The sequence below is a fragment of the Heliconius melpomene genome, chromosome 14 (assembly GCF_056956725.1).
Source record: "Heliconius melpomene rosina isolate 202511_hmr_F chromosome 14, ASM5695672v1, whole genome shotgun sequence".
Lineage (NCBI taxonomy): Eukaryota > Metazoa > Arthropoda > Insecta > Lepidoptera > Nymphalidae > Heliconius > Heliconius melpomene.
The window spans coordinates 472,635-499,349 of NC_140402.1; the positions used below are offsets into that span (position 1 = coordinate 472,635).

The 26,715-nt window shown below is 33.4% G+C and overlaps 2 protein-coding genes across 5 annotated transcripts in view; one reads left to right on the forward strand and one right to left on the reverse strand.

Annotated features, from left to right (window-relative positions):
* Positions 1 to 280: 280 nt before the first annotated feature.
* Positions 281 to 8,229, reverse strand: LOC146531824 (translin-associated factor X-interacting protein 1-like). 2 transcript variants are annotated; one of them, XM_085197714.1, is made up of 12 exons: positions 8,036 to 8,229; positions 7,706 to 7,840; positions 5,384 to 5,521; positions 4,605 to 4,789; positions 3,799 to 3,974; positions 3,481 to 3,607; positions 3,202 to 3,310; positions 2,720 to 2,886; positions 2,152 to 2,347; positions 1,706 to 1,858; positions 1,194 to 1,377; positions 281 to 741 (listed from the first exon to the last, which is right to left on the reverse strand). In XM_085197714.1, exons 1-12 carry the CDS (start codon positions 8,180 to 8,182, stop codon positions 575 to 577), a joined length of 1,884 nt encoding a protein of 627 aa, XP_085053840.1. In that variant the 5' UTR covers positions 8,183 to 8,229; the 3' UTR covers positions 281 to 574. The 2 variants fall into 2 exon arrangements, with proteins under 2 accessions (XP_085053840.1, XP_085053842.1); XM_085197716.1 differs by lacking the exons at positions 7,706 to 7,840; positions 8,036 to 8,229 and adding an exon at positions 6,060 to 7,199.
* Positions 8,230 to 9,242: 1,013 nt separating this feature from the next.
* RanBPM (Ran-binding protein M) overlaps positions 9,243 to 26,715 on the forward strand; it is a 42,810-nt gene continuing 25,337 nt past the window's right edge. Inside the window, exons 1-2 of one of the 3 annotated variants that reach the window (XM_085197432.1) lie at positions 9,243 to 9,485; positions 22,237 to 22,302. In XM_085197432.1, coding sequence (XP_085053558.1) covers positions 9,293 to 9,485; positions 22,237 to 22,302 — 259 coding nt within the window. In that variant the 5' untranslated portion in view covers positions 9,243 to 9,292. The remainder of the gene's footprint in view (positions 9,486 to 22,236; positions 22,303 to 26,715) is intronic. The other 2 variants (XM_085197434.1, XM_085197433.1) reach the window with 2 other exon arrangements.

Below are 26,715 nucleotides of genomic sequence, written 5' to 3' on the forward strand. Positions count from 1 at the left end.
CGCACTATTATGCCGCTGCGACACGACGGTCTCAAGCCTCGGCCTCTACTGTGTCTTATCTGGCGAATAAAAATCAAAATAGAAATCCACAGGAATGTTGCTATTTGCAAATATCAACATTCACAGCTGTTTCTTTCGATATTTATCGAACATCCCTAACTGACGTAGAAAGTTAAGTACATTTTAAATTTCAGATAACGCATGTGCATCGCATCAACGAATAGGTAGGTACAGTATATTATTAGTAGGTATATTAGAAAGGGCAAATTAAACTAACATGACTTATGTTAGTTATATTTATTTAATATTGAAAATATAACAAACTTGTGTAGTTGACAATAATTTTGTTTAATAAATTTAAATTATTATAAATAATTTTGATTTTTGAACGCAAGTTGCGGATATGTATTGAATAGTATTAGGATGTGAATTAACTTCTTAACAAATTTATATGCTATACAGAATTTTAGAAAATATTTCATTATATTCAAAGTAACTAATCTTTGCATCCCTTAAAACAATAATGACAAAATAAATTACTTGGGTAGCTCCTAATTTAAAGATTATCGAACATTTATTTATGATATCGCCGTGTGGCTTTGTATCTTGGGCCCACACGTTCAATGTCTCCGGCGGCGAGACGGGCGAGTAGTGTGCGCAATGGTAGAGGACAAATTGTATTTAATTCTGAGGTTTGATCTGAAAACGCCCAGCGGATGTAACGCTCCATGCGAATATGATCTGGAAAACAGAATAAATATACGTTAGGCTATTCCGACTGTTTACGTGATAGTAGTGGATTTAATGTGTATTTGTATAAAAAACATATTAATAGTTCAGGTAGGGAACGGGGAAAGTGAAAATCACACTAGATTCCTAGATTTCCTCTGTTTAACTTGCTACGTTAAAAAAAATACTGTTTTATATTCGCGCAGATTATATAACGCTAGAAGTTGTATCTTTAGAATTGGTAGAAGGTGAAGAATGCAGTATTTTACCATTTGCAATGAAAAAAACTACCTTAAATTGTTAGTAGGAACACATTTATGTTTAATTTCTGTGTCCTTTTTACATTTTTCAAAAAGAAATCAGGATCTGTGAATGATTAAACAGAAGATGATGATTTTGGGTTTCAAATTCCAATATATTCCAAATAAATATAGCAAACAAAATCCACAACATTAAAACCTCACCTATAGCCGGATCAACAATAGCAAAGGCACGTCTAAGAGCATCCACAGATACATTCACACGGAGATGTTGTTGATGCTTTGTACTGAGTACGGCTACAACTTCTCGTAAATATTTGTCTTGAGCGAGTTGTCTTTGACGATGTAGTTCGCGAGCTAGGTCTGTGCGGTCGAAGCCTTCTTCATTCTGGAAGAGTTGTGGCCAAATTTTTATAGGATGGCTCGAAGGACCAAAAATATATATTGAATAGTATTTGAAATTTAAATCAAACATAGTAAATCTAGCTACATTTGTTTCGGTTGTGAGTTGAATTTCCATAGTAAAACTATACTATTTAAATACAAAAATGTATTGGTTCTATTTGAAGAAGACTACAAAATTAATTGAAAAAAATAATATACCTAATGTCAGTGGTAATATTAAAAAAGTACGGCATTAAAATCCGCAGCCTAACACACAATGTATCTAAATACGGCAAAATAAGCTAAAATTACCAACAAATTACTATACCTACTTCATAAAACAGTTTGTCCAAGTTCACTTCAATAGCATTCAGTTTCAACTTCAATTGTTTCTTCATTACGTCTACTACGTTTTTCAAGTCAACTTCGCTCTTTAATGGAAAGGCTGCTCTGGTTACTTTCTCAAATTCTTCTATTGTTATTGTCTTAGATACAATAAAAATATATATAGTTAAAGAAGATGTAGAAGAACTAAATAGTTTAGTAAATTATATTGAATATTGTGACAGCTAGATTAAATACAACTAGTTATTACTTAAAGACATAAGTACATATTGCTTTTTTGCGAATAACCACATTTTGTGACTACTTAATACGCTACAGATTCCTGTAAATATATATTGGCATATTTTGCACCATTTACAAGTATATTATAGAAATGATTATTGTATAAATAAAGAACAATATATAACTAAAAATCTTAAACACGCTGCAATACCTCTCCATCCTTACTATGTTTATACATTTGTTCCTTTAAACTATACCACTGAGCTCGAAGCCCCCAATATATATCCTCACTGAGGTGTCCGTGGAGGACGCCCCAGAATAGTTTAACTTGGGGCTCATCTAGCATTTGTTCTGCTCCAGCACATAAGTTGTACGCCCATTCTGCTCGAATTGAGGATTGCTGGTATCTAGTGAACCAGGATTAGGTAGAACATTCTTTTATTAATATTTGACGATTAATTGGCATTATACCCAATCGTATCAATGACTGTAAAATGTTAGTATATTTGATGGTTGTGGGTTCGGCCTAAGTCAAAGGAAATTCAGATTTTATAGAATATAATTTTTTAGAATTAAATCAAAGCATTGAATTCGACCATTATTTACAAATTATCAATTATTAATTTTATTATACTAAATAATCAAAAGAGAATCTAATAGAATCCAACAAACCTATCTTAGAGTTAAAAATATAGAACCTTCTTCTTTTTGAAAAAAGAAGTCGGTTAAAATAGCAAATATACAAAATACAAACAGATTTACCCTAAACCCTTACTCACCTCTCCTCGAAATACCTGGTGACATAGTCCTGCAGCGCTACGTCCCGCTTATTCAGCTTCCCCGTCCATATGTCGTTGATGAGGACGCTGAGCTCGCGCCGCGACAGGCGCAGGTTGCGGACGCGGCCCTCGTGACGCAGGTATGGCGGGATTATGGGGTCTGAGCCCTATAAGGTAACCAATGATCTTAATTATGAAAAATCATCTTAATATAAGTTATATATACAATAATTGAATGTAATAGAATAGAATTTATTGTAATAAGAGGAAAAGTGCAAGATTAGCTCATATGTAGATTCTATTTCAATGAAATACAGAACGTGGGTAATAAAATCTTGATATTGTGATGTTATAACCAATTATCTTTCTTTATAAAAAGAGTTTAGAAAATAGTAGATCTGTGACTTGTTTATACATACAGTACTTACTTAAGCATAAATTTACAAATACAAATCATATTAACAAAAATATTAGGTACTTACAAGTCCATCAAAATACTCCAAGTGCTCGCTCTCAGCGGCCGGACCGAGCTCCTTCAGCAACACTCTGAGCACGTCTCGCGAAGACAGCCCGCTGGCCAATTGCCACCATCTATATACCATAGGTACATGCAGAAGAACGAAGAAAATGGAATGAGTTTTTTTAATGAACTAATTATTTATTAGGAGCAAATATTTTGATAGTAAAATTTCTGTGGTGGGCACCAGACTATTCTGGGGTGGGCACATCTCCCACTTTCCACGCCTATGAATAAAACTCACCTTTCCCTTCCTCCACTGATGAAGTCCGCGCATATCTCCCACTGCGGCCGCGGAGTACCTGAGCGCTCTAACTCCCGACACCTCTCTTTACAATCTACTAACTCTTCTTCAACCACTTTTTTTAAAGCTAAAAGAAGAAAATATTTTTTATAAAATATTCTAGCTCTAGCTCTAGTTCTAGCTCTGGTAACAAAATAAAACGCAGTTTTGAGTTCCCCTACCAATCAACATGGAATGCCTAGAAAGTTAATCATAACTTGGCGATCTTTAGGTTCCTTCAGCCTTATTGATCAGTGGTAATTGTCAGTTGAATTTTACCTAAAGCTCGTTTGTATGTAGTCTGTAACCCCTCATGCTCAGTGGTTAAAGCCCTAAGTTTTTTAGAAAGGTCGTACAGTTTTCCATCAAGATTGTCATATTCCCGGCGCGGTACTGTTTCTGCATATTCCTCTTCCATCCTTTTTAATTCATTTTGAGCAGTAGATAACTGTTCCCTAAAATGTTATGTCTATGTTAGAAGAATATCGTCATCGTTGTAGCTACCGATACCTGATAGGTATCCAGTTACTTATATATAGATATTATATCTTCAACTAATTATTATGAGCTTAACAGAAACTACTTTTTGTCTTCTTTTTCGATCTGACGTAAGATTCGAATCTATACCAAGTGCTGTATAACATATTTTTATAGGTAATGTGTGTAATTGTAGAAAGTGAATAAATTCGACAATCTAAATAACATCTTTGACTCGGGATGTAAGATTTTCATTAGTGGAAATTTTAAAGTTACTTTTTTTACGTATCGTCAAAAAATGTATAGAATATATATCTTCATAATTTATTCATTATAAGGTACCAAACGTCATAGGTTGTGGATTGAATTCCCGCTCCAGGAAATGTAACATTTAATATTTTTATTTTCTCTTTCTGGTAACGAAACAAAGCGAGGCGTTGAAGGTCTTAGCACAGGGTTCCTAGGTTCTCTCCGCCTACCCTGCTATGTGTGGGATACAGTGAAGCTAAGAAAAAATATTAATTAATAAAAAGGGATTTTAATTTTCTACAATATATTTTCATAAAGCCATTTTACTTTCGAAACCAATATCATTTTATAAAAATTACCGGCATCGATCCAACGCTATCCTCAATACAACAGGGTCCCTGTACGCGTCATCTACTGAGCTACTGGAGCTACCATCAAGCTCTCGTAGTTTCAGTTGCAGCGCTACATTTTCAAAATAAAGCGTGTACCGGGCGTCGCGCTCTTTCATTAGAATTAAATAATCGGAAAATTTATCATCTTTTTGCTAGAATTACAAAAAAAACTCTAAGAATATTATTTTTTAATATTATTATTATATACAACAACGAAAAAGTAATTCGATATTAGATAACGGTAGTGAAAAAGAATGTATTATTTTAAGACTGTACAAATCTATTTGTCTTTCTGTTCTAGGTTGCAAAACATAACCCAACATCACTAATACAATATCTTAAATAATATTTATTGCAAAATATAACATAGTGGCAGCATAAATAGTAAAACTCAATGCAGAGTTTTGTACTTATCAGGACAAACAATGATTTTTAATTATTACCATATTCTCTTATAAATAAATATAAGAGAGGGAGAAGTGGCGAACATTAAGAAATCAAAGTATGGGATACAGCGTAATAATAAAACATAAAAGTAAAGCAAAATGCCTTGTATACGGCTAACATTTTTAAGAATTTGTGTACAGAAGATATACCTTAAATTAAATGACCAACATTAAAGGGATGGAAAAAATAAACATCATTAAGACCCATAAAACATGTAAATATAATATGATAAACATAATAACAACAACAATCACAACATTTATAGTATCAAAATAAAGTAAATGCACAAAGTGCAGTACCTTTCCTAATTCTTTTTTTAGTTTTGATATCTCAAAAGATAATTTTAGATTTTCTTCTTGTAAGTCTTGATTCTCTTTCATCAGCAGTCTCATTTTATCATCTCTTTGTTTCTTTTTTACAGATATGCCAAATACTTTCTGCAAAATATGTTGTATAAAATAGGTTTTATACATTAAGTGAATATTCCATCCATATATTTATTGCATCACACTTGCATAGTGTATGTTCACTCACACATTCACTCTATTACCCACATGTCACCCAATTTCCAGACATTAAGCTTAGGCAGAACTCAATGCTGCAATTTGTCAATCAAAAGTGTGCGAAAAAATTAAAAAAAACTCAATTCAATTCTTTCATACACATAAAGAAATATTGATTTCTATATGGTTTTACAGTACATATTTAACAAATATATATTAAATAAATGTTATTAATAATAAAAAAAATTATGTTGTTGTGAATAGTCAAGCAAGGTTTTTATATTCAATCAGCAGAATTAATTATTTTCTCCAATCTTATTTCACTAAGTGTAGCATTGAGCTATTTTTGAAATTCAAGGAATAAAGCTTTAACCCTATGTTGTCTTTGCAAGCCCTGCTATATCCAGCCAGCCAGCTGTTCATCATTTTAATTGTGGTATATTTAAGAAAGCTTTGGGGTGAAAGCTTCTACTTGAGTTCTTATATTTGTAATATCTTCAGCATAAGTCCTACAACAGCCTCCAATATACCTAACTCCCAGATCTAACCAATGAGAGACAAATGTATCTAATGATTCACATTTGTCTTTATCAATCCATCCCATTTGTGGGTTATATTTTTCTCCTGAATTTGGATAAGTAACTATAGGTATAGGAGGCTCAATATCTTTACTTATACCATTTATTAAATTAGCTACAATTTTGGGAGAACAGCAATTGACACCAACAGCTATTAATTGTTCTGAATTAACTTTCCAACAGTTTCGGGCCACTGTCTGAAAGTGTTCCCCGTGGGCTAGACAATTATCATCTTTACAACTTAAAGAAATCCAAGCTTTCATATTTGGATAATCTTTTAATATATTTATTAAAACTAAAGCTTCTTTTTGGCAAGGAATAGTTTCAAATGCCAGTAGATCTACCCCAGATATTATAAGTGTTTCAATGCGAGGTTTATGCCATTCTGCCATAACCTTTTCAGGTGTTCTATCAGCATAAGCTCCTGTATACTCTGACCCATCATGTAAATATGCACCGTACGGACCGACAGAGCCTGCTATCAATATATCACGATAAGGAACATTATTTTGAATACATTCTTCTTTATATTTGTCTCGAGCAGATTTTGCAAGCTCAACAGCACGTCGAATTATTCCAAATCCTTGATCTTCAGATACACCAAGATGTTTAACAAATCCAGCAACTGAGGCTTGATAGGTATTGGTGCTGATAATATCCGCGCCGGCTTTTATAAAATCTAGGTGTGTTTTAGCAACATCGTCTTGATTTGTTTGGAGAAATCGTGCGCTCCACAGGGGATCACCATCCGCAGTAGTCCCCACATGACGAGATATTTGTGAAGAAAAACCTCCATCGAGAACGTAAACTCTATTTTTTAGCGGTTGAAATGCTGCCATATTCTTTTCTTATTAGAACTTTAGTTGATTTAGTTTCGTTATGGCATTTTTTTGTGAAAATAATAATTATCTAACACATAATAGGACTAATTATTATCAGTGGAATAACAAATAAATAAGCAATTGATATAAAAATTAAAACAATCGTGATAAAATAATAACAACTTGTTACTGTCAAACATAAATTGTGCTGTCAGATATAAAGCACCGCGCAGTTTAAAAATAAATTGATTGCAATACATAATAAATTAAATAAACGATAATGAAATAATTGTGGAAAGTTAATTAAACTTATTAAAACATCTTTTAAGCTATTTATATGAAATGAAATTGCAATGCAATATATAATCATAGCTTTGAAGTTTTCAAAACATTGTTATTCCACATAAAAAAGTAAATTTTCTAAAACTGTTGCTTAAAACTTGTTTAAATAACTAAAATATTTTGAATATAAGTATAATTTGCATTATAATAAATTTAACGTCGCGATGATCATGGGCTCATGGCTTTATGTTACCTGTGTGGGTGATGAAATACGTATTACGTACTATGTTATATTAGTAAAATTGATATTAAGGATTTTCTTTTCTTTTATTAACAATAGTTACTAAATAAGTGCTTGGTCTATACATATATTTAATTTAGAAAAATGCTTGTACATATATTTTAAACATAATGAATTTTTATATAAAAATACTCACATCCTGTGTTATGAATTGGCTAATACGGTCATCCCTAACGCGTATAGCGTCTTCATAGGCATTTTTAATTTTACACAGTAACGAAGATTGTGTCACTGCATAATCAATTAAACATTGAAACGCTTCCTGGTAAATCTAAAATTAATTAATAATTGATAAGCGAAAACGAATCTGACTTTAAACGTGAAGGTTCTGAGATTCCTACTCAGGAAAGGAATTATTTTCATTGCCTCCATAGCGCGGCGTTACATTCTGCCACTCAACGTGCAATATCTTGAAAACTTTAACACGCGCGGCGTGAAGCTAAAACAAAGGAAATTAATAATTTACCTCCAAAATCCCGTCAAAATATAATTGCTTTATATCTAACAAATCAGTGTTGGGTTGTCTAATTAGTTTCAATTTAGATTCAATTTTTGATTCAATATTTTTTACATATTTCGGTTTAACGTTATGCATTTTCAAACAATTTAACATATATTTTGTGATTTGGTTACGTTATCAAGATTTATCTTTCAATAACCGATTGTGTCTGTAGTGATTATCTATATATTATCTAGATATTTTATCAGCGGTACTTAACGTACCTAAAACTTTATTATCATTGGAGAAAATGAGAAAACTTTTAATTACTTAAAATAACTTAAGTCGTATTTATTTTATTTCACTTCTCTTCATTTCAAAACAAAACCAAGAAAACAAATACAAGTATTTTGTCTTGAAACTGTGGTAATCATGAGTGTATCGACATATATTTACAATTTTTTAAGTAAAAAAAACTTTTTACAATTTTTTATGCAGAAAGTTTTTTTAAAGGTATGCAGAGACTTTTACCTTTTATTACATTTGTTGCTCTAATCGTAGTGTTTAATGTATAAAAAAAACGCTTCAATGTATAAATTTAAATAATTATGACAAAGTGATATTTTAGGGAAAGGTTTACGTTATAAACAAACATTATTGAGACTTTTGTAGACCAGTTTAAGCCCTTAAGCGTAATAAAAGAAATATTTTGTGTATTTAATAATAGTCAGTAAGTCACCATGGTGTATTTTGATTTTTTAAAATTATTTATAGTTTCATTTCAGTACTTTGTTTTTTTATATAATAACGCAAAAAAATATTACAATTGTCTTGTGTAATGTTACTTATTATTCATTTAAAATTTTATTTTTTTAATAATTCATTTTAGTTATGGCATTGAGTTTCTCCATTCAATATATAATATTTTAAATCTGGATGAAAAGTGGAGAACAGAATGTCTTTTCGGAAAAAATATATGTTAATAATTTTCTGTACTATGGTAAAAATGTAGAACTAGATCATAGTATTTATTGAAATTAAATTATTACAATTATCATGCTTTAGGTTCTATGAATTTTCTATAATAATCATATTGAAATATAAATTAATTTAATAAAGTAATTTCACTAATATTTTCATAATTTTACCACAGACTAAGCCTTAAACAATTACTTTCTTAATTTTATAACCTGTTCAAACTGTATGCTGCCGCTGCCATCTGTGACACGAAACTGTACTACTGGATGTGACGTCACTGACAGTCATGAATTACGGAAATTAGAAATGGCTGCGATGGGTAGTGGACGGGGGACGATGGATTCCCAAAATCAAGTGCAAAGTGATAATTTAGACCGTTTAAAATTACTCTATCCCAATGTGAACGAGGACGAAACGCCATTGCCGAGGTCCTGGAGCACTAAGGACAAGTTCAGCTACATCGGGCTATCGCAAAATAATCTACGAGTGCACTACAAAGGTAAGATTCAAGGTTTGTTTATGGATTACTTATTTGCGAAACTCTATAATAATTTACTATAAAGTCGTTTTAACATGCATATAGTCCTACTTAGCGTATAAGTTGCCTAGATAGCCTAACTTGTCAACATTTTGGCGTTATGTTACGCGATAGACTCTGCCTCATAACTCAAACAAAGAAATCAGCTGATCGTATATTTTGTATCAACATGCGAATATAAATGATAGCTGTATTTATTAAGCGTTAAATTGTATTAAATTCGTTTATTTATTTGATTCTTTATGCTATACACTATTTAATTGAATAAAAAAATCGTTCAATACATTACAAGGTCTCTCCTCAGAAATGGCAGACAAAAGTTACGAATTATCATATCATTAAAATAAACATTCATTTCGGATGTAGGCATAATATATCAATAACTTCGTATATTGTTATTATTCTTTACTTTTATTTTATAAGATACTTAATCTATTTAGAGCTCAAATCAAAACTTGTTGGTCAAAATTTTGTGTGACGCGTAATTATACGTAATTCGTTTACAGCTATGTGGAATAAAATGATTCTGTTGCATTTTCAAATAATATTATACATTGGACTAAATTATTACTCATTTGACTTTATGGTTTCTATCTAAAAAAATATTTAAGATTAGTCATTTTAAATATGGAGTTTACAGTAAATTAAGGAACCAATATATGGTTAAATTTAATTTTCATTTGATGAATGATAAAATTTACTTTACTCTCTTTAAAAATTGAACACTACACATGAAATAAAAATTCTATAGTTTTTGTATCTTTCCACTTCTGGCTGTCTGGACAAAAGAAAGAGTTGGAGAGTGTTAAGACACTCCATTTTGTACTTATTTTTTTATAATAATTAAGATTGCCTCTGGTGGTTACAGGAACCTTTTAAAATTATAAAATTTGTTATGTTTTGTAATGTGTGAGAATTCAGGTCTTTTACTTCAGGTATTTTTAAAATATATTTGTATCAGCAACTATCACATTTTAACACCCTGGATTTTTTATTTTTACAATACTTTTTGCATTTTATACAATGCTTCCTAAATATACGGTAAGAATTTGGTGATTAGGACTATTCATCGTCAATAATTAATATATATTTTTATAAGGGACAGAGATCAGCTTGGCTTCTAAAACTACACTGGTTGCAAGTACACTTGCACAGTTTCTTGTCACATATAAGATGATCCCAAGATAATAGTACATTGTAAAAAAGTAATAGTACAATGTTTGACTAAAACATGACAATTGTGGTTTATACCTCCTCTCAAGGACATTATTATATGTAAATTGTTATTCTGATAGACTCTACTAAACAGGCAAAATCTGAAAAATGTAGCAGGGATCAGGAACAGGGAGTGGAGAGGATCAGAATGTTTTTCACTTGGTTCATTTTGTTTTCACTCTCATAGAGGATAATTGTTGTATTTGAACAATTATTAATTTGTTAAATTTATATTCATATGTGTTTTCATGGTGTATTAGGAGATCTATCAATAATGTCAAACAATAGAATATGACAACAACTAAATTATAAACAAAGCAAAAAAAACCTGACTGCTAAAACTAAATTAATAAATCTAATAACACCGTTGCACCAATTGCACCATCAAAAACATATAATTTATTAAAAGCTAATTGTTCACAAGTGAAACTGTTGCAAGGGAACATAGGAATGGACAATAAAGAATTATATAGAACGCACGAGAAGCATATCACTTCTTTTTTAGCTTTGCCACAGTCAGGTAAGAAATGTGCATAAAGAAACGATTAAAATCATTGGAATTAAAGTAATAAATATATTTAAAGAATTTTAATAATAAAGGAGTATTGTTTATTATTTTGCAATATTTAATTCTACAAATTTACTCAAGTAGACCAAAAGTAAATGTTACTAGGAAATATTATATTTTAATAATTATATTTTGTTTTTTATATTATGTAAATAATAATTATACTTTTTTAAAGTGAAAAAATTCTATATGTTGTGGCTATTGAGGTGCAGTGGAATTGGATCATGATCATAATGATTTTGGGTTCTTTCCCTCAGGATAATAAACATGCATTGTCTTTTGTTCCGAGGAAAGCAGGAGATTGACTATCTTGGTAGTGTGAGGTTTAAAAACAATGTGAATATACATGGTCTTAGGTGTGTGTAAACGCGACCGGTTATGAGTTCGATTCCCACCTAAAGAAATAAAAAAATATATTTTTATTTCTTTTCTCTGGTATAGAGGCATAACGCGGCGTTGAGTACCGCCACTCAACACGCAATGCCTCTAAAATTGGGTAAAAAGTGGAGAACGAAAGAATGAAGTGTCTATTCCCTCTGCTACTAAAAATAATTGATACTTTTTCTACATGACATTACTTAGACCTGGCATTCAGATAATCTGTTTGGTCAGACACACTGTCGCTGCGCTTGCATGGTGTCTGGCGACGTAGATATTTAAAGCACTTAATGATAAATGATTCTTGTCCTCTTTTACGTTTTTATCAATCAGCGAATAGATTATTAGTAATAGATAAGAATGTTTTTAATTGTTTATACTAATACTGAGGTTGTATTTTTCACGTGTAAGTAAAATCATCGTATCTTTAATTTCCTCCGTATGCGCAGTAAGTTGTAAATTCGATTCTCACTTGAGGTATTGCTAATATTTAATTTCCAAACCACCTACCCATTCAATCCAATTCACTGTATGTACTATATGAGGCCAAATATTTCTCACATAAACCTGTTAAATTCGTTTTAATTTTTACTTAATTAGATTCTTCTCAACGTGCCCCCGACGGTTGTTGACCGAGGGTCCACGTCGGTGCACTAACCTAACCCAACCCTAGTCTAGACGCCCAGGCCCATGTCCTTTGTTGTCTGTCTGATTTGGGTTGCACCCCGTTACATCTTATCATTGATTGTTTTTTAAGTTGTTTGTAATTATTGAATGTAGTTGATTTATGTTTCATAGTATAATGAAGCCGTCTGCTCTGCCTACCTAGCTATATGATGTATAAGTATACCGTGAAGGAAAGGCAGAGAGAACCTAGTGTTAAGACACTCCGTTTTCTGCAATATGTATATGTTCACAGTAACTAATTATATTATAACATGAAAAGATATATTAAGATCATTCTTCTGTCCATAAGACGCTTAACTGAATTATGTCTCTATAAATTCATTGTCTTTTTATGACCTTTGACGGCTGTCCTCAGTTTGATCTGTTTGTATGATTTGTTTCGATGTCAAATTGTAATGCGATTTTTTTTACTTACTACTATATGTGTGTGTGTGTGTGTGAAATGGAAAATCTTTTTTTTTTCCCGTTGCCGGCGGGATTTCGATCCTTTGTCAATGTTACCCTGCACTCGCCAATTTACCTATACTTCAAAGTTCAACTTTTTAAGCCCAATAGATTCGTATCCTTCCACGCTTTGGGAGATAGTGAAGTTAAAAAATAGTAGCTACTTAAAATGCTTAATTACTAAACCTTATTATTAGGTACCTTCCTAAGGTTCGTATTTATAAACTGTTCCCAACTCCGACGTCGATCTATCGTAAAATGTTCTCTAAATTAGATATGAACGCATAACCATCACGTGTATTTTTTTTTAAATAGAAAAAAACTAGTACCCACTAGTAGGTAAGGTTTTTTTAATTGATCCCCTTGTTCATTTGCATTGAATGAAGTTAGCACTGTTCACGCATATAAAATATTCTGTCGTCAAGCAGAAGTAGCTAGTGTTATTGATTTTATTTATTCCTTTAAGTCGTTCCGATTCATTTAAGTTTCTATGTATAATAGTAATATTATATACTTAACATATTTTTTAGCTTCACGCTGTATCCTGGGAACCTAGTGTTAAGACACTCCGTTCCTATTAAAATACTTCAGTTCCCAATTTTTCGCCGAAATGCTGTTAAGTGGTGGAACTCAACGCGTTTTGCGTCGTAACCAGAGCGAGGAAATACAAATATTAAATATTTCAATTCCACGAGTTAACCAACGGAACCCATAACCTTTCGCCTGCCCTTGTGCTACGACTGCCCTCTACTTAACCTGCCAAATTTCATCTTTTTAAGTAGTTTCGTCTGTGCGTTGCCTCTCAATCATTCAGTAACGGAAGAGTTTTATATATATATATGTATATGTAACGTAATTATTATAGATAATTACCAGGTCTAAGTATAAGTATAAGACATGCGGAAGCTATTATAGTATTGCCGTTAGTAATGCATGTAGTGTGTGCGTGGCGGGTGCCAAGTTCACTATAAATTACTTTTCGGAACTCGCACACGAACGAACATTTTGGTATTCCAGTATAATTCAGTTACCATAACACTAAATACTAGCAAGTAGCAAGCTTAGCTTCATGCTGTATCTCCAATTCCCCAGTGGTATAGCCAGAGAGAACGGAGCGGCAAACGCTACGGTACGGATAACATTAAATATACGAGAAATAAATTGAAAATTATTATGTAATCTACTTAATAATCAGCTTTACGCTGTATTCCGCAGGGTAGGCAGAGGGAACCTAATCCGTTCCCCACTTTCCGTCAAATTTCGGAGGCTGGTACAGCGGGTTATATTAAAACTATTTACGTTTCGTAATATAGGTTATATTACGCTATTATTAGCTTTCTTCCTAACCTATAGTTCCTGAGATGAGCATGTTCAACCAAACGTACTGTTCTACTTTATAACATTAGTAAAGATAGTGTAGATATAATATTAATGTTGTAACATGTTGCCGTTAGTAACGTTTGTTAGTTAGCGCATTTTGGCATAACTTCAGTCCATATATTATTAGTATGGAATCTCTGGAGCTCGTGTGCTAGTCTTCTTAATTTAATCACACAGTTGCAAATGTCTTGTAGTTATCGTTTTAGTGAAGTTTGTGGAAAGCTTCTTGTCATTTTGGAATAATTTTAAAAGCAAATCTCTCATTTGATGCAACAATGACCTATTTGCAATTTTTCATATATCGCCGGAGACACAATCAAAGTTTTGCAAACTTAGTCTTATGGTCTACATATAATATTTTAATGACAATAAATAATTAGATAATATTCAATTTGCGTGTAATAAGAAATTCACAAGTCTATATATCTAGTTCAGAAAAACACTGTAAACAACCATGATTGTAGCTAGGTTCATACCATAGCCCTCGATAATCTTTCCCATAGTCTGTGCTCCCCCGGGAGCGAGTAATGGGGTCACAGCCCGCGCCCGTACTGACTGCACTTCCCTTTGTTTGTCAGTTTCGGTAGTCAATTTATTGCTTTCAGTGTTTAGGTATATTAGGTATGGCCTGTCTTTTGATGCTGTATTTATGATTGGTCTTTAGTCATTTTATGAGAGATTTATTGTTGTAGTCAGTTTCGCGTGATGTTTGTTTGTTATTTTTATTATAGCCGTGTGTTAATTCCGTTAAACTTTTCCGTTGCTGAATGACTGACGGACAACAGAGACAACGCTAAACATTGGCAAGAAGAGTCCTTGGGGAGTGAGTGACTAAGAGAAATTCTTACGAAAAAAGCTGGGTCCCACGTAGATTTTATTTAGGTTCCTTTTACATTGTGCGAGATAGACTGGGAATCGAATTCACAATCTATTGCGTTTAAAGTTCTCAAGCTGCTATATGGGGAATATAGCGGGTGAAGCCGTAAAAAATATGAGATTATAAAATTAATTAAAATAAAATAAAACAACTTAATGGCTTTCAAAAAAATGCAATTTATTAAAATGGAAACAGATAAATTGAAATTCTGTTAGTTTGTATGAGCTCATACGCCATTGTGCGATGCCGATGAACCGTGCAGATATAAATATTACCTCCCGCCGTAATCACTGCGTAGTGTATACTTATTAGTGATGTGCTTTGTTTATACAGTTCTATTCAACAAATATTTTTATACACATCACTATTATGTGGGAACGTGTTTGACTGTAAAATTTCATATTTTTTTTAGAGTTTCGCGCTGTATCCCACATGTAAGAGAGTAACCAATGGGAACCTAGGGTAAAGTTTTAAGTAAAGTTTTAAGAACCTAGGGTAAATATTTTTTTATTGTTTTAGTGTAGTTCAATTTCGTGTAGTCTGTAGACTACGAGTATTTTAACTTTACTAGGTTGTTACCTCGCATAGTGAGGGGTTAGGTGAGTACCTATACAAACGTTAATTTTGTTGCTCAAGTATGGCCCTCCGAGATAGCTAGGTGCCTAGGAGGGATGTCCTCACAATATACATGGATAGGGGAATACAAGAGTTTAAACCCTTTATTATTTAGAAAACAAATTGAGCTATATTTGTGCTAAATCTAAACACGGCACAGTCTGATCTGAGTCAATCTGCCTGTGAGCGTGATGGTAGTTAGTACGAATCACTTTCAGGGAGCAAGTTATTATCAGTTCTCCGTCGTGGTAGCAAACAAGAAGCGCGGTGTTGAGTTTCGAATATTTTGAAATTCTGATTGCGTGGATTATAGTGGAAATAGATTTTATTAATATAATTATATTAATATTTTGTACAAAATATTTTTTTTTTACTTACGAGGAGAATTGAAGTTGGAGTATAGTTAGTAAATAACTATTCTAATTAAATATTTTCATTAGTACACAACCGTGGCTATTTTGTAACGTGCTTTCTCTTACGCTCAATTTATATTTGTTTTCGACGACCTAAATTCGTGGAAGCGTTAGTTTCCTCTTATTAGTTACTAAGGCTCGTGTTTATAAATCGCTCTCAACTTTGAGATCAATCTTGAATCATCATCAAGCATCTCAAGAATTATCATCATCATCTCTCATAAATTATAATTTATGAGAGATGATGATCTATGAATGAAAACGATATCTCAAGATCGCTCTCAGAGTTGAGGGCGATTTATAAATACGGGCGTTGGTTTCACCTGCGGCTTCGCTCATCTCAAATGGAAATAAATAATAGTTATGTGTTCCTTCCTCTATAAATGGACTTTCAATCACAAAAAATCATTAAGTCATTCGAGCCAGTAGCTCCTATAAATTAGCATGGTCAACAAAATAAACTCTTCTTTATAATATTAGCATAGATTTACATATTTTAAATGTATTGGTAAAAAAGATACATATATTATTTAAAAAAAGATTATAAAAAAGTAACGTAAGAAATTTGTAAGAGAAATAGCGAAAGAGACTGAAATGATTGCATACATTTTTGGGCCCAGAATGTACAATCTACATAATTATTTAATTTCTGTGCATTGGTCAAGCCAAAACCCAGGGTTGAGTTCCATTTCTCGAAACGCAATGTCTTGAATTAGGTCACAATGTACAGAATAGAGTATTACAGACACATTTCATTCTCTCTACCCTCTCTGCTATGCAGTATTAACTATTGAAGCGTGAAATCTGGAGAATATACGTACAGATATGATCAAAACAAAGGAGCCAAGTATGACGCCGACGCTAATACAAATCGGAAAGTGAAGGTTCTAACAAAGAGAGGCGAAGGGCCGTTACGAAATAGGGCCGAAATGGTGCATCCACTAACTAGGTCAAGCTCGTTCTACGGCGGGTCGCCACGTGTTCTCCCCTCCAGCTCGGTGCCGTACAACTATACCACGGTGGTATAGAATTCATTTTCGCTTGTACCAAAAAGTTTTACACACTTGCTTTGAGCAAATTAAATTTCAAGCCAAACGATTAGCTGTTTTAAGAGTTGATTCAATAAAGGTGTTATTTCTATGAGTTGTTCTTGTTAACATAATAATAGATTCGGTAGTCGTGTTGAGTAGACAGAGGGAACTTAGTGTTCCTCACATAATATCTCAATTTTCGAGATATTATGTGAGGAGTTGTGGAATTCGATAACGTGCTTTGTCTTGCTACTCTCCAACTTTGCAGCACTGTGCCACCACGACCATACCATTATAGGCAATAGGAATAGAGTTCATTTTCGCTTAGCAAAAAAATTTTACAGCTACGCTTTGAGCAAATTTGATTTCTAAGCCAATTGATTAATAGTTTTATTCGTATGTGTAATAAAGGTATTATTTGTTTGAACTTTTCCTGTTATAATATATTATATTAGATACAGTAGTTGCGTTGCGTAGTGTTATTTTACATTTCATACGTATACTTAGATATGTTGACGCGGAAGTAACGCATCGCTGTTGTCAGGGCGTCCAAGGTTATGAATTATTGTAATAGAGGTTAAAAAGTTCTGTCACTCAACAGTCAACACCCAATGTTTAAAGTTGGGCGTTGCGTGAGAATCGGAGTGTCTTAACACTAGGTTACTGGGATATGCGGGATAGAGCGTGAATCTATATATAAAAAAGTAATTATTAACAATAACAATTATTTACCTGTTGGCTGCGATAAAGTAACAAACGTGTGGTTAGCTTCCTTCAACACGTTTCATCCCACTACTTGACATATGAATCAATCTCATGTTGTTATGCCATAGCGCGCGTCGTGCTATGATGCTAATTGGTGCCTCTAAACCTTACCAACTAATCTGACCTGATTATTTCATTTGATGAGTTAATTTATTCTTTATGTATGTGTGTATTTTATTAGGGCGTTACGTGTTTGAGTGGCGGAACTCAACGCCGCGAAATGAAAATATTAAAAACACCCACACACTACAACATTATCCATAATGTCTGAGCAAAATAACTGAGACATACGGACGGACGATCAGACATTGACATGAGGAAATTCTAAGGGTTCCATTTTTTTACCATTAATTTGTCTACGGAAACCTGACCATTACAAAGCTAATGCTGATAAAAAATAAAGGAAATTATGTAAGGAAGGCGTTACAAATGTGATAGAGAAAGTCACTACTGCAACTACAGCGTAGCTTACTATATTTATATAAATAATATCTGCCTAGATTTATTATCAAATATATGAAAAATTAACTTTACCTGAGGTCTGATGTAATATAGCCTCGATAAATGGAATATACGAAATTTTTGAAAAATTTTCGGTACCAGTAGTTCTTGAGAATATCGCATTAAACCAAACAAATTTTGCAGTTGTATAATTTTATTTATATTATCGAGGCCAGTCGTGGCGCAGAGTCACACGCACGACAGGTTATGGGTGCGATTTCAACTTGAGCTGCTCCTGGCCTAGGTTCCCAGGTTCCCTCAGGATACAGAGTGAAGCTAAAATAATACACCTAGAGAATTTGTATTCAGAACCATCACGTGTAAGTATTGTCGGTCAAAAACAACATTGCTAACAAAATGTACGTATAATGCTTCTCACAGCTCATATTCTTTGCGGTTTGTAATAAACTAGGTCGTTTTCTGTACAGCAGCAGGTCAAGTTCGTTTCATTTATCGATGTTTCTAACGTTACGTGTTTTTTTTTTTGTAAAAACAATGGATATTATGATTAGGCTTTTTGTTAAGTTATAGGAAGTAATTTTCTTAAGTATTCGTTTTTAATAGTGTTAATTATAAATACTTATTTCATGTATATATTAATATTATAAAACTAAAGAGTTAGTTTGGTTGAATGCGCTAATTTCAGGAAGTACCTTACTTGTTTGAATAGAAAGATAGTTTTTAAATGGGTAGTTCATTTATTGAGACAGGTTATAGGCTATATTACACCATGTTAATCTTTTAATTGTAAGTCAACTACCTAGCTGCTAGTGCTTTATAATCAAAACAAGAAATAACAATATAAATTTCGAGTAAATCATACTTATATCAACGGACTTGTAATTGATAGTACCAGCAACAAAGCCAATATAAATAAATATTGATTTAGAATATCTAGATTAATAAGTATTACAATGTTATTGAGGTCATAGTGGCATCGCTATAAACGATGGTTGTGGGTTTGGCCCAAGCGCGGCGTTGAACTCCGCCACTTGTTACGCAATGAGAACTCGATACCCGCTGGTCACCCTATATGCGGAAGAAGCATAAAACTGTGACAAAGCAAAAAGTGATTGTATTACCTACCAAGAAATAGTTTCAAAGGATGCCGACGCTATCAGTGCGTAAATCGTAAATAATACTTGGGTGTCTGTGCCGTGCGTGCCTTTGGTTCTAGTTCTATGTGGTATTTAAATTAAAGAGAAAAATAAAAAGCAGCTCTCGTGTCACAGCGACAAAAGCGACGTGTTGTGGGTTTGATTCCCGCTCGAGGAAATGAAATATTCAATAATTTCATTTCCTCGCTCTCATACGGAGGCAAAGCGTGGCGTGGTCCTTCACTCAATACGCAATATCTCCATTATATCCAGTATTCGGCGGAAAGTCGCCAACGGAAGTGACCTAATGGGAACAGAGTGTCTTAATTTTATGTTATCAGGTTCCCTCTGCTACGTGCGGGATACAGCGTCATGCTAAAAAAAATTGCAAAAACAATTGTTTAACCCAAACAAGAGCAACACGAGGCTGGTTAAACACGAACACGTTTAGAAATAATAAGTTTAAGAAAATACTTATATCTTACTTAATACGCAATACTAAACTCGTAATTGAGCGGAAAGCGGAGAACGGAGTGTTTTTACACATTTCTTTTTGCACTCTTACATTACACAATATGGAAGAAATGAATCATAATTTTTCTTATCTATTTAATTACATATTTAACATTTTTATTTTCTAAGGGAAAATTATTTAAAATCATGTTAGTTTAGCCGCCCGGGATTAAGTACACCCATGTTAACAAGTAAAACGCATTAATGGTGGCGTTTACAATTCCGCTTGTAACAGCCAATGCCTGAGGTTGCTACGCGGCCCTGCTTTGTAGATGCCTCTGCCTAATTTGTCATTTTTGTTAAACTAATTTTGATATAATTTCATCATAATCAACATCATAATTTCGGGTACATCAGCGTATCAATATAATTGGTGATCAAAAATTAATTTTGCGATGAAAACGCTATATTACAAACAGAAGACAACTTTACGATTTTATCGGAATAGCAGAGTAGGCGGAAGGAACCTTCCAAGTCATCATCCAGTTAACAGAAGGTTTTTTTAAGCTTCGGGCTGTATTCGTAGCGGGGTAGCCAGAGAGTATATTCGAATTTCCATGTACTTCGATACTGTATTTTCGAAGGCCTCCCCTATCTCTCTTCCTACTCATGTTTCCTTCGTAAATCTTTTTTGCTAATATTTCTTCACCCATTCATTTGACGTAGCCAAATCACCTGAGCACGTTTTTCTTCATTCTCACCGTGACATCCTTGCTAGTACCTGCCATTCTGTGTATATCTTCATGGCGGATTCGATTAGCTATCCTAGGAGGAGATCGCATATCCACAACATTCAGCTTTCTTTTATTCTTCTTCTGTAATACAAGTTAACAGAAGGTAGATTTTTTGGTTTTTGTTTCCATCTTATGGTTACATGGTTACATTGCCTTCTTTATTTTTCACGTAAACAGAGTCATTGTTTTGATCATTTTAATTTGTTCTTCCATATTCCGGAATCATGGAACGTTATTAATCATCCCAGGCTCTGTTCTGTGCTTCTCTCCCTATAGTGCGATGGGCTCTTGCACCGTAAATCCATTAAATGCTGGTGGTTGCCTTGATTCTTTTATTTATTCTTCTGTCGCTACCTAACATTACTTATATTGTTTTAAAAAATCTTATAAACAACGAGTAAATATTTTTATCGCTCAAAAGGAAATTTGTAAACGATGTTAAGCAGTTACGTCAATATTATGTATCGAATTGATTATGACACTTGGCACGCTTATATCAAAATAAACACATACAAATATTTGCTCGGCAAGCGTTAGCGTTCCGTTCTTTCGGGATATTTAAAACAATAAATGAATAGTTTTGTATTTTAATGACTTTGTATTACTTTGATTACTGATACGTTAGTTTACATATAAATAAAAGAATTATCTTAAAAAACTATCAATCAACTGACTATGCTAATATTATAAAGCTGAAGAGTGTGTTTGGCTGATTACGCTTAATTACTTAGGAACTTTACAAATATTTGACTTCATTTAGCGAAGAGGACTACAGACTATATTGCGATACGTTACTCTTTTCGACGTTATCCACTCCTAGAAATTGTTATATTTTTTCATTGGACTACGGGGGCAAAGGCGCAGATAAATAATTGGTGGTCTTATTCTACTATTCCATTATTATTCATCAGTTATTTCCTCAATAAACTATTTATTATGTAAATACTATTTAAAGTTACGCGTCACATATAAAATACTTGAGGAGAGACCTAGAATGTTACTAAGTAAACTTAGATTTCTAATATTCACAGTTTAATTTGATTCTTAGCAGTTAATTTAGTAGTAAAACTCTAAATTAAGTTTCCTATAAGTTTTTAAGTAGTTTAGATAATATTATAAAATAAGTATTAACTCTAGCATAATCTATTCGGCTCCATAGCACCACTATGCTCTAAAGCTCTCGGTAGTCAGGTCTATGCATGACGTATTCGGCATTTTTCAACAGCTGCCATTGTTTTTGCGAAAAGCTTTTTTAATAGGCCAGCAATTGTACATTTAATATCGAACTGATTTTATAGATTGAAATTGAATTTAATATAGTTTTTAATTTAGACGATCGATCTATAAAATCAGTGGTAGTATCACCATCAGCTTGCTGGAGTTTTGTGATTGGATTAGTTTCGGAGATTGTATCGAGCAGCCAGACGCGTAAATGGTGTATGGGGTCCGAGTGTGGATAAATTAATGGACATGGATGTTTTCTCTTGTTGTAAGGTGGTACGCAGGGCCCGGGCCGGAGACCCCACCTGCCCTACCTCCACTTACGCCTCTGGATGTATCGTACGTCAATATATATATACATCTTGTTAACAAACAGCGCTCTCAAATAGGATTAATGTTATGTAGTCGTAAGACGCGGCCGTGCTGTTATGTGTGCTTCTAGTTGAGGGTATTTGTTGGACAGAATTGAGTGATATTAGACATTCAGGACGACGTAGTGTCTTGACACTAGGTTCTCTCTGTCTGCTATTAGGAAAAAGTTGTGAAGCTGCTTCTTGTTCTTTGCAATTTAGCATGGTCTATCCTTGGACCTATACCCTTTTATTAGAAGCATACATATGATATCAATTAGTTGAATAGTTCCGTTCTTTTTAATATATGCTTTCAAAGATCGGTAAACTTTATTTTCCCCATCGCATTGAGTGCTTCCGAGAGTAAATTTGCCGATAATGAATTCGGATATAAAATTTTCAATTCTGAACTGCAGCTCTGTTTGTTAACTGCATTCACAGTATAATTTGAGGCCGTATCATATGATATTTTTATTTTTGATTTACTTCAGTGTAGAGTGTATGATGGCAGTACCTACCTGCTAGTGATGAAACAAATATTAACATTCCGGAATATTGGCATATTTTTGTACGTGATCATTCGCATCCGTAATGTTTGAACAAATGTTTTGTGAATATAAATATCGGAAATAAAAATAATTTGGCAATAATATTACATTAATAATATAATAATCTTTTGCTTTATTATTAGAAAAAGTAGCTTAACCTCGAAATCCTATAATCAAGCCTTACATTATCATCTGGTGTTTTTACTTCTACTTTTAATAATGAAGTTTAAGATTCTAATTTGTACTGAATAATAATTAATTTCTCCTTTGAACTTGGAAATTAAAATCTCTCGCGCTAAAGGGACTGCCGTCAAAGACAAATGACGTTTTCCCATTCCCACATACATTTGTTACATCGCTAGTAGCAGGTACCCGCCGTTTGTTATATGATAAGGTCTCACATCACGTTGTTACTTTGTTGATTGTTTTTGTGTGTGCTCTTGATTAAGATTATTTATTAAAAAAATATGAAGTTAATTTGTTTTTGTTTAAATTACCATTTTTTTTCTGTTGACGAGACAAGGCGTGGGGTTTAATTCCACCACTCAACACGCAATGTCTCCAGAATTCGACGGAAAGTGAGAAACAGAAGTGTCTTAATGCGGACGGAGTATTTTAACACTAAGTTCCCAGGGCACCTCTGCCTATCATCCTATGAGCGGCATACAGCGTGAAACTAAAACAAAAATTAATTAATAAACAATGTTATTCAAAGAGTATTTAGCTAGTGTACTTAGATGATATGGCTGTTTGGTGTGCATGGTATTAGCATAATCTACTATATTATAATAGCCACTGTATTGACTGCTCCTTCTCTATTTCTTTCTCATATGATTGTATATTTTTATTAAAACTAAAGTGAATTTTGAACTAAAAAGATAGAACTCTATAATTTTTTTGCTCCTCTTGGACGATTTTGTTCACCTTCACTTTTCATTTCGCTACCCTGCTAGGGTAAGCAGGGGTCTCTAGTGTTCAAACAATTCATTTGTAACACTTCTTTCATATTATAAATATGTATATATATAATGGTAATATAACAATAGATTTCTATTTGCTTGAGTGTTTGTTCTAACCCTTTCTTTGCATGCAAATTTTGTAATTGTTGAATTTATTATAGTCATTTCTATATTGAATGCAGTCATCGCCTGCAACTATTTATTTAAGGAAACAATGTTTTTGTACCTTCACGCTGTATCCTGCATAACGAGGTAGCCAAAGGGAATCAGGGAACTTAGTGTCAACTCACTCCGTTCCCATTTTTCCGAATACCTGAGGCATAGCGTGTTGAGTGAAGTCTGCTGAACCCAACACAGCTCTTTGCTACACTACTAGTGAAAGGAAATGAAAATATTAAATATTTCAAATAAATATTAAATATTAAATATTTCATACAGTTCCTTACCTACAAGCCAAATGTCAACTTTGTAAGAAAATACTGTAGATATATTTTTTCATATAAAAAAATTAAATTAAAAAAATATTATTTTTTGTTTCAAATTTGTCGATAAGTTTGTTTAATATGAAAAAGTATTCATAGTGATAATAATCAACAAATATAATTACGTCGTTTCACTCACAATAAACGTGATGCTTAATGCGGGTTACGTGGAAAGAACGGAGTGTTTTGACTGTTCTTGGATCCTGCTATATGATCTGCACAAAAACTGATGATTTTACTATTTTACCTTATGAATTTGCGAAATAAGTAAGATCTGTCTATTTGAAAAGTTAGAGATAGCTTCAATGCTTATAGCCTAGGTGTGTGGCGGCTTCCGAGAGGCGATGCGGTTCGATTCCCGCTACGTCCAAACAAAAATTTCATGCGTTTCTATATATTTTTAACGAATTTCCTTTGTGTATAGGTACTTTTTCCTATGTATTAATGCTAAAACAAAATTGTTAGAATTTTTTACAATAGTCATTGTTGCGTCATAGGCGTAAAGAACAAAAAAATATCGAAAAAGCCTAACAAAAGTGAATGCTGACATTTTATATAAGAGCAAATCTTTTGGCAAAATTGCATGGAATATACTGTTTCGCAGATTAACCGTTGAGGCCAGAGGTCACGTCTGATAGCGCCAATGCTGTAAGTTGAATCAAAGACATAAATGTGAAAAGAGAGCCAAGTTAAATATGGAATAATGCATTGTTCACGAATTGAGTGACAATTTTTTCATTGCATTGCGTCTGATTTAAAAACGCGCCGGTTGTGGGTTCAATTCTCATTCGCGAGACTGAAACATCTTCATTTCTTCGCTCTGTAAAGAAGACTTAATGCAGAGTTGTGCTCCGCTATTCAACACTGTGAGTGAAATGTGTGTCTTAAGTCTATGTTTCCTCTGTCTACCCTGCAATATGCGGGATTCAGCGTGAAGGTCATTGAAGCTTTTTAACTTGGCTAGAAATGTGATTTTGCGTAGTTTGCCCGGCTTTATAGATTGTTTGAAGGTCAGACATATTCGGCAAAGGAGATATCGCACTGCGGTGTGCGGACTTCGCAACAAGCTCTCGTGAACACTGAAATGTTTGTTTTTTAATACGCAACTCTATTTATATTATATTATTATAGCGGGTAAAGCAGATAAAATATAGTGCCAGCCTCACTGGCTTTTCTTCTTTACCCATCGAGGGTAGACTTTCTTCTTGTAGTTTCACGCTGTGTCACGCACGAAACAGGGTAAGCAGAGGAAACCTAGCGGTGAACACTTGTCGCCAAATTTTCGCCGCGCTTCGTCCACCAAAACGAAAAATGATAATAAATTAAATATAATCATTGTTCCGAGTGGGAATCGAACCCACAACTATCGGTCGGGCTCTGTGTCACTGCGCTACAACGGCCTAATTATAAGCACTTAAATATATCGTAGAACCTATCTCATAGAATAGAAGTTTCAATACAAACCGATTTAAGGTTTTAGTAGGTACTCTATTGAAGTAAGCGTTCGTTCTTTTCAATCGTCGGTAATACTTATACTATATGCCATATAGAAAAAGTTAATTCCGATTTATAATTTTTTTCGTAATACATGTACATATATTATGCAACTGAACTTCTGGATGACTTCTTCTGGTGAACTTCTAACTGAATTCTGGAGGAACTGCGTGTTGAGTGGCAGAACTCAACGCCGCTGTTTGCCTCGACACTAGAGCGAAGAAATGGAAATATAAATGTACATAAATAATTCACTTCCTCGAGTGGAGATAGAACCCACAACCGTCGCGATAAAGTCATACCTTTGTGCCGCTGCGCCACGACGGAATCTGTAACTGAATATGAAATAAATATATTTTAATCATTTAGGAAATATAAAATATTCGATTCTATAAAACCTTTTAAGACAATCTGTCATAGTGCTCCCTTACTTCAGGCCAAACGTCTTCTTCTTTCTAATTCCAGTAACTTCGTCTGTGCGTTATCTACCATCACTCTAAAGCGGAAAGTAACTAGTTTTAAACATTTGTTTACGTAAAGATTGTTAAAATTGAAATAACTTAAACATATTGTTGAAAACCTTTCACTTGTATAAAAACGGTCAAACCTCGTATACCTCGAGATGCATTGATAACGGTGCATTGCTGTGCACATTGTATGTATGTGTACAGACTAGTCGGCGCATGTAACTTTAAAACGTAAAACGAGAAATCCCGTTTATCTTCGTCCCCGTAGGAATTTCGAGAAATCCTTTCTCAATGCTCCCCTAAATCCTCACCCTAAACCATGTAGATATATGGCAAATTTCAACCGTTTAATTCTAGTAATGTCGTCTGTGCATGGTCATTAAAATGGTAATAATATTAAATGACGAAAGTGATTGAGATGAGAAAATGAACTATATATATATTTAAATGTT

What these genes read in the sequence shown, in the direction of transcription:
- LOC146531824 (XM_085197716.1), bottom strand. Translation starts at nt 7,004, where the DNA reads ATGGCAGCATTTCAACCGCTAAAAAATAGAGTTTACGTTCTCGATGGA. An exon ending in TTACAAATATAAGAACTCAA is followed by an intron (nt 5,522 to 6,059) that starts GTAGAAGCTTTC and finishes CATATTTTGCAG; the next exon opens with AAAGTATTTGGCATATCTGT. An exon ending in ATAGCGTTGGATCGATGCCG is followed by an intron (nt 3,975 to 4,604) that starts GTAATTTTTATA and finishes ATAACATTTTAG; the next exon opens with GGAACAGTTATCTACTGCTC.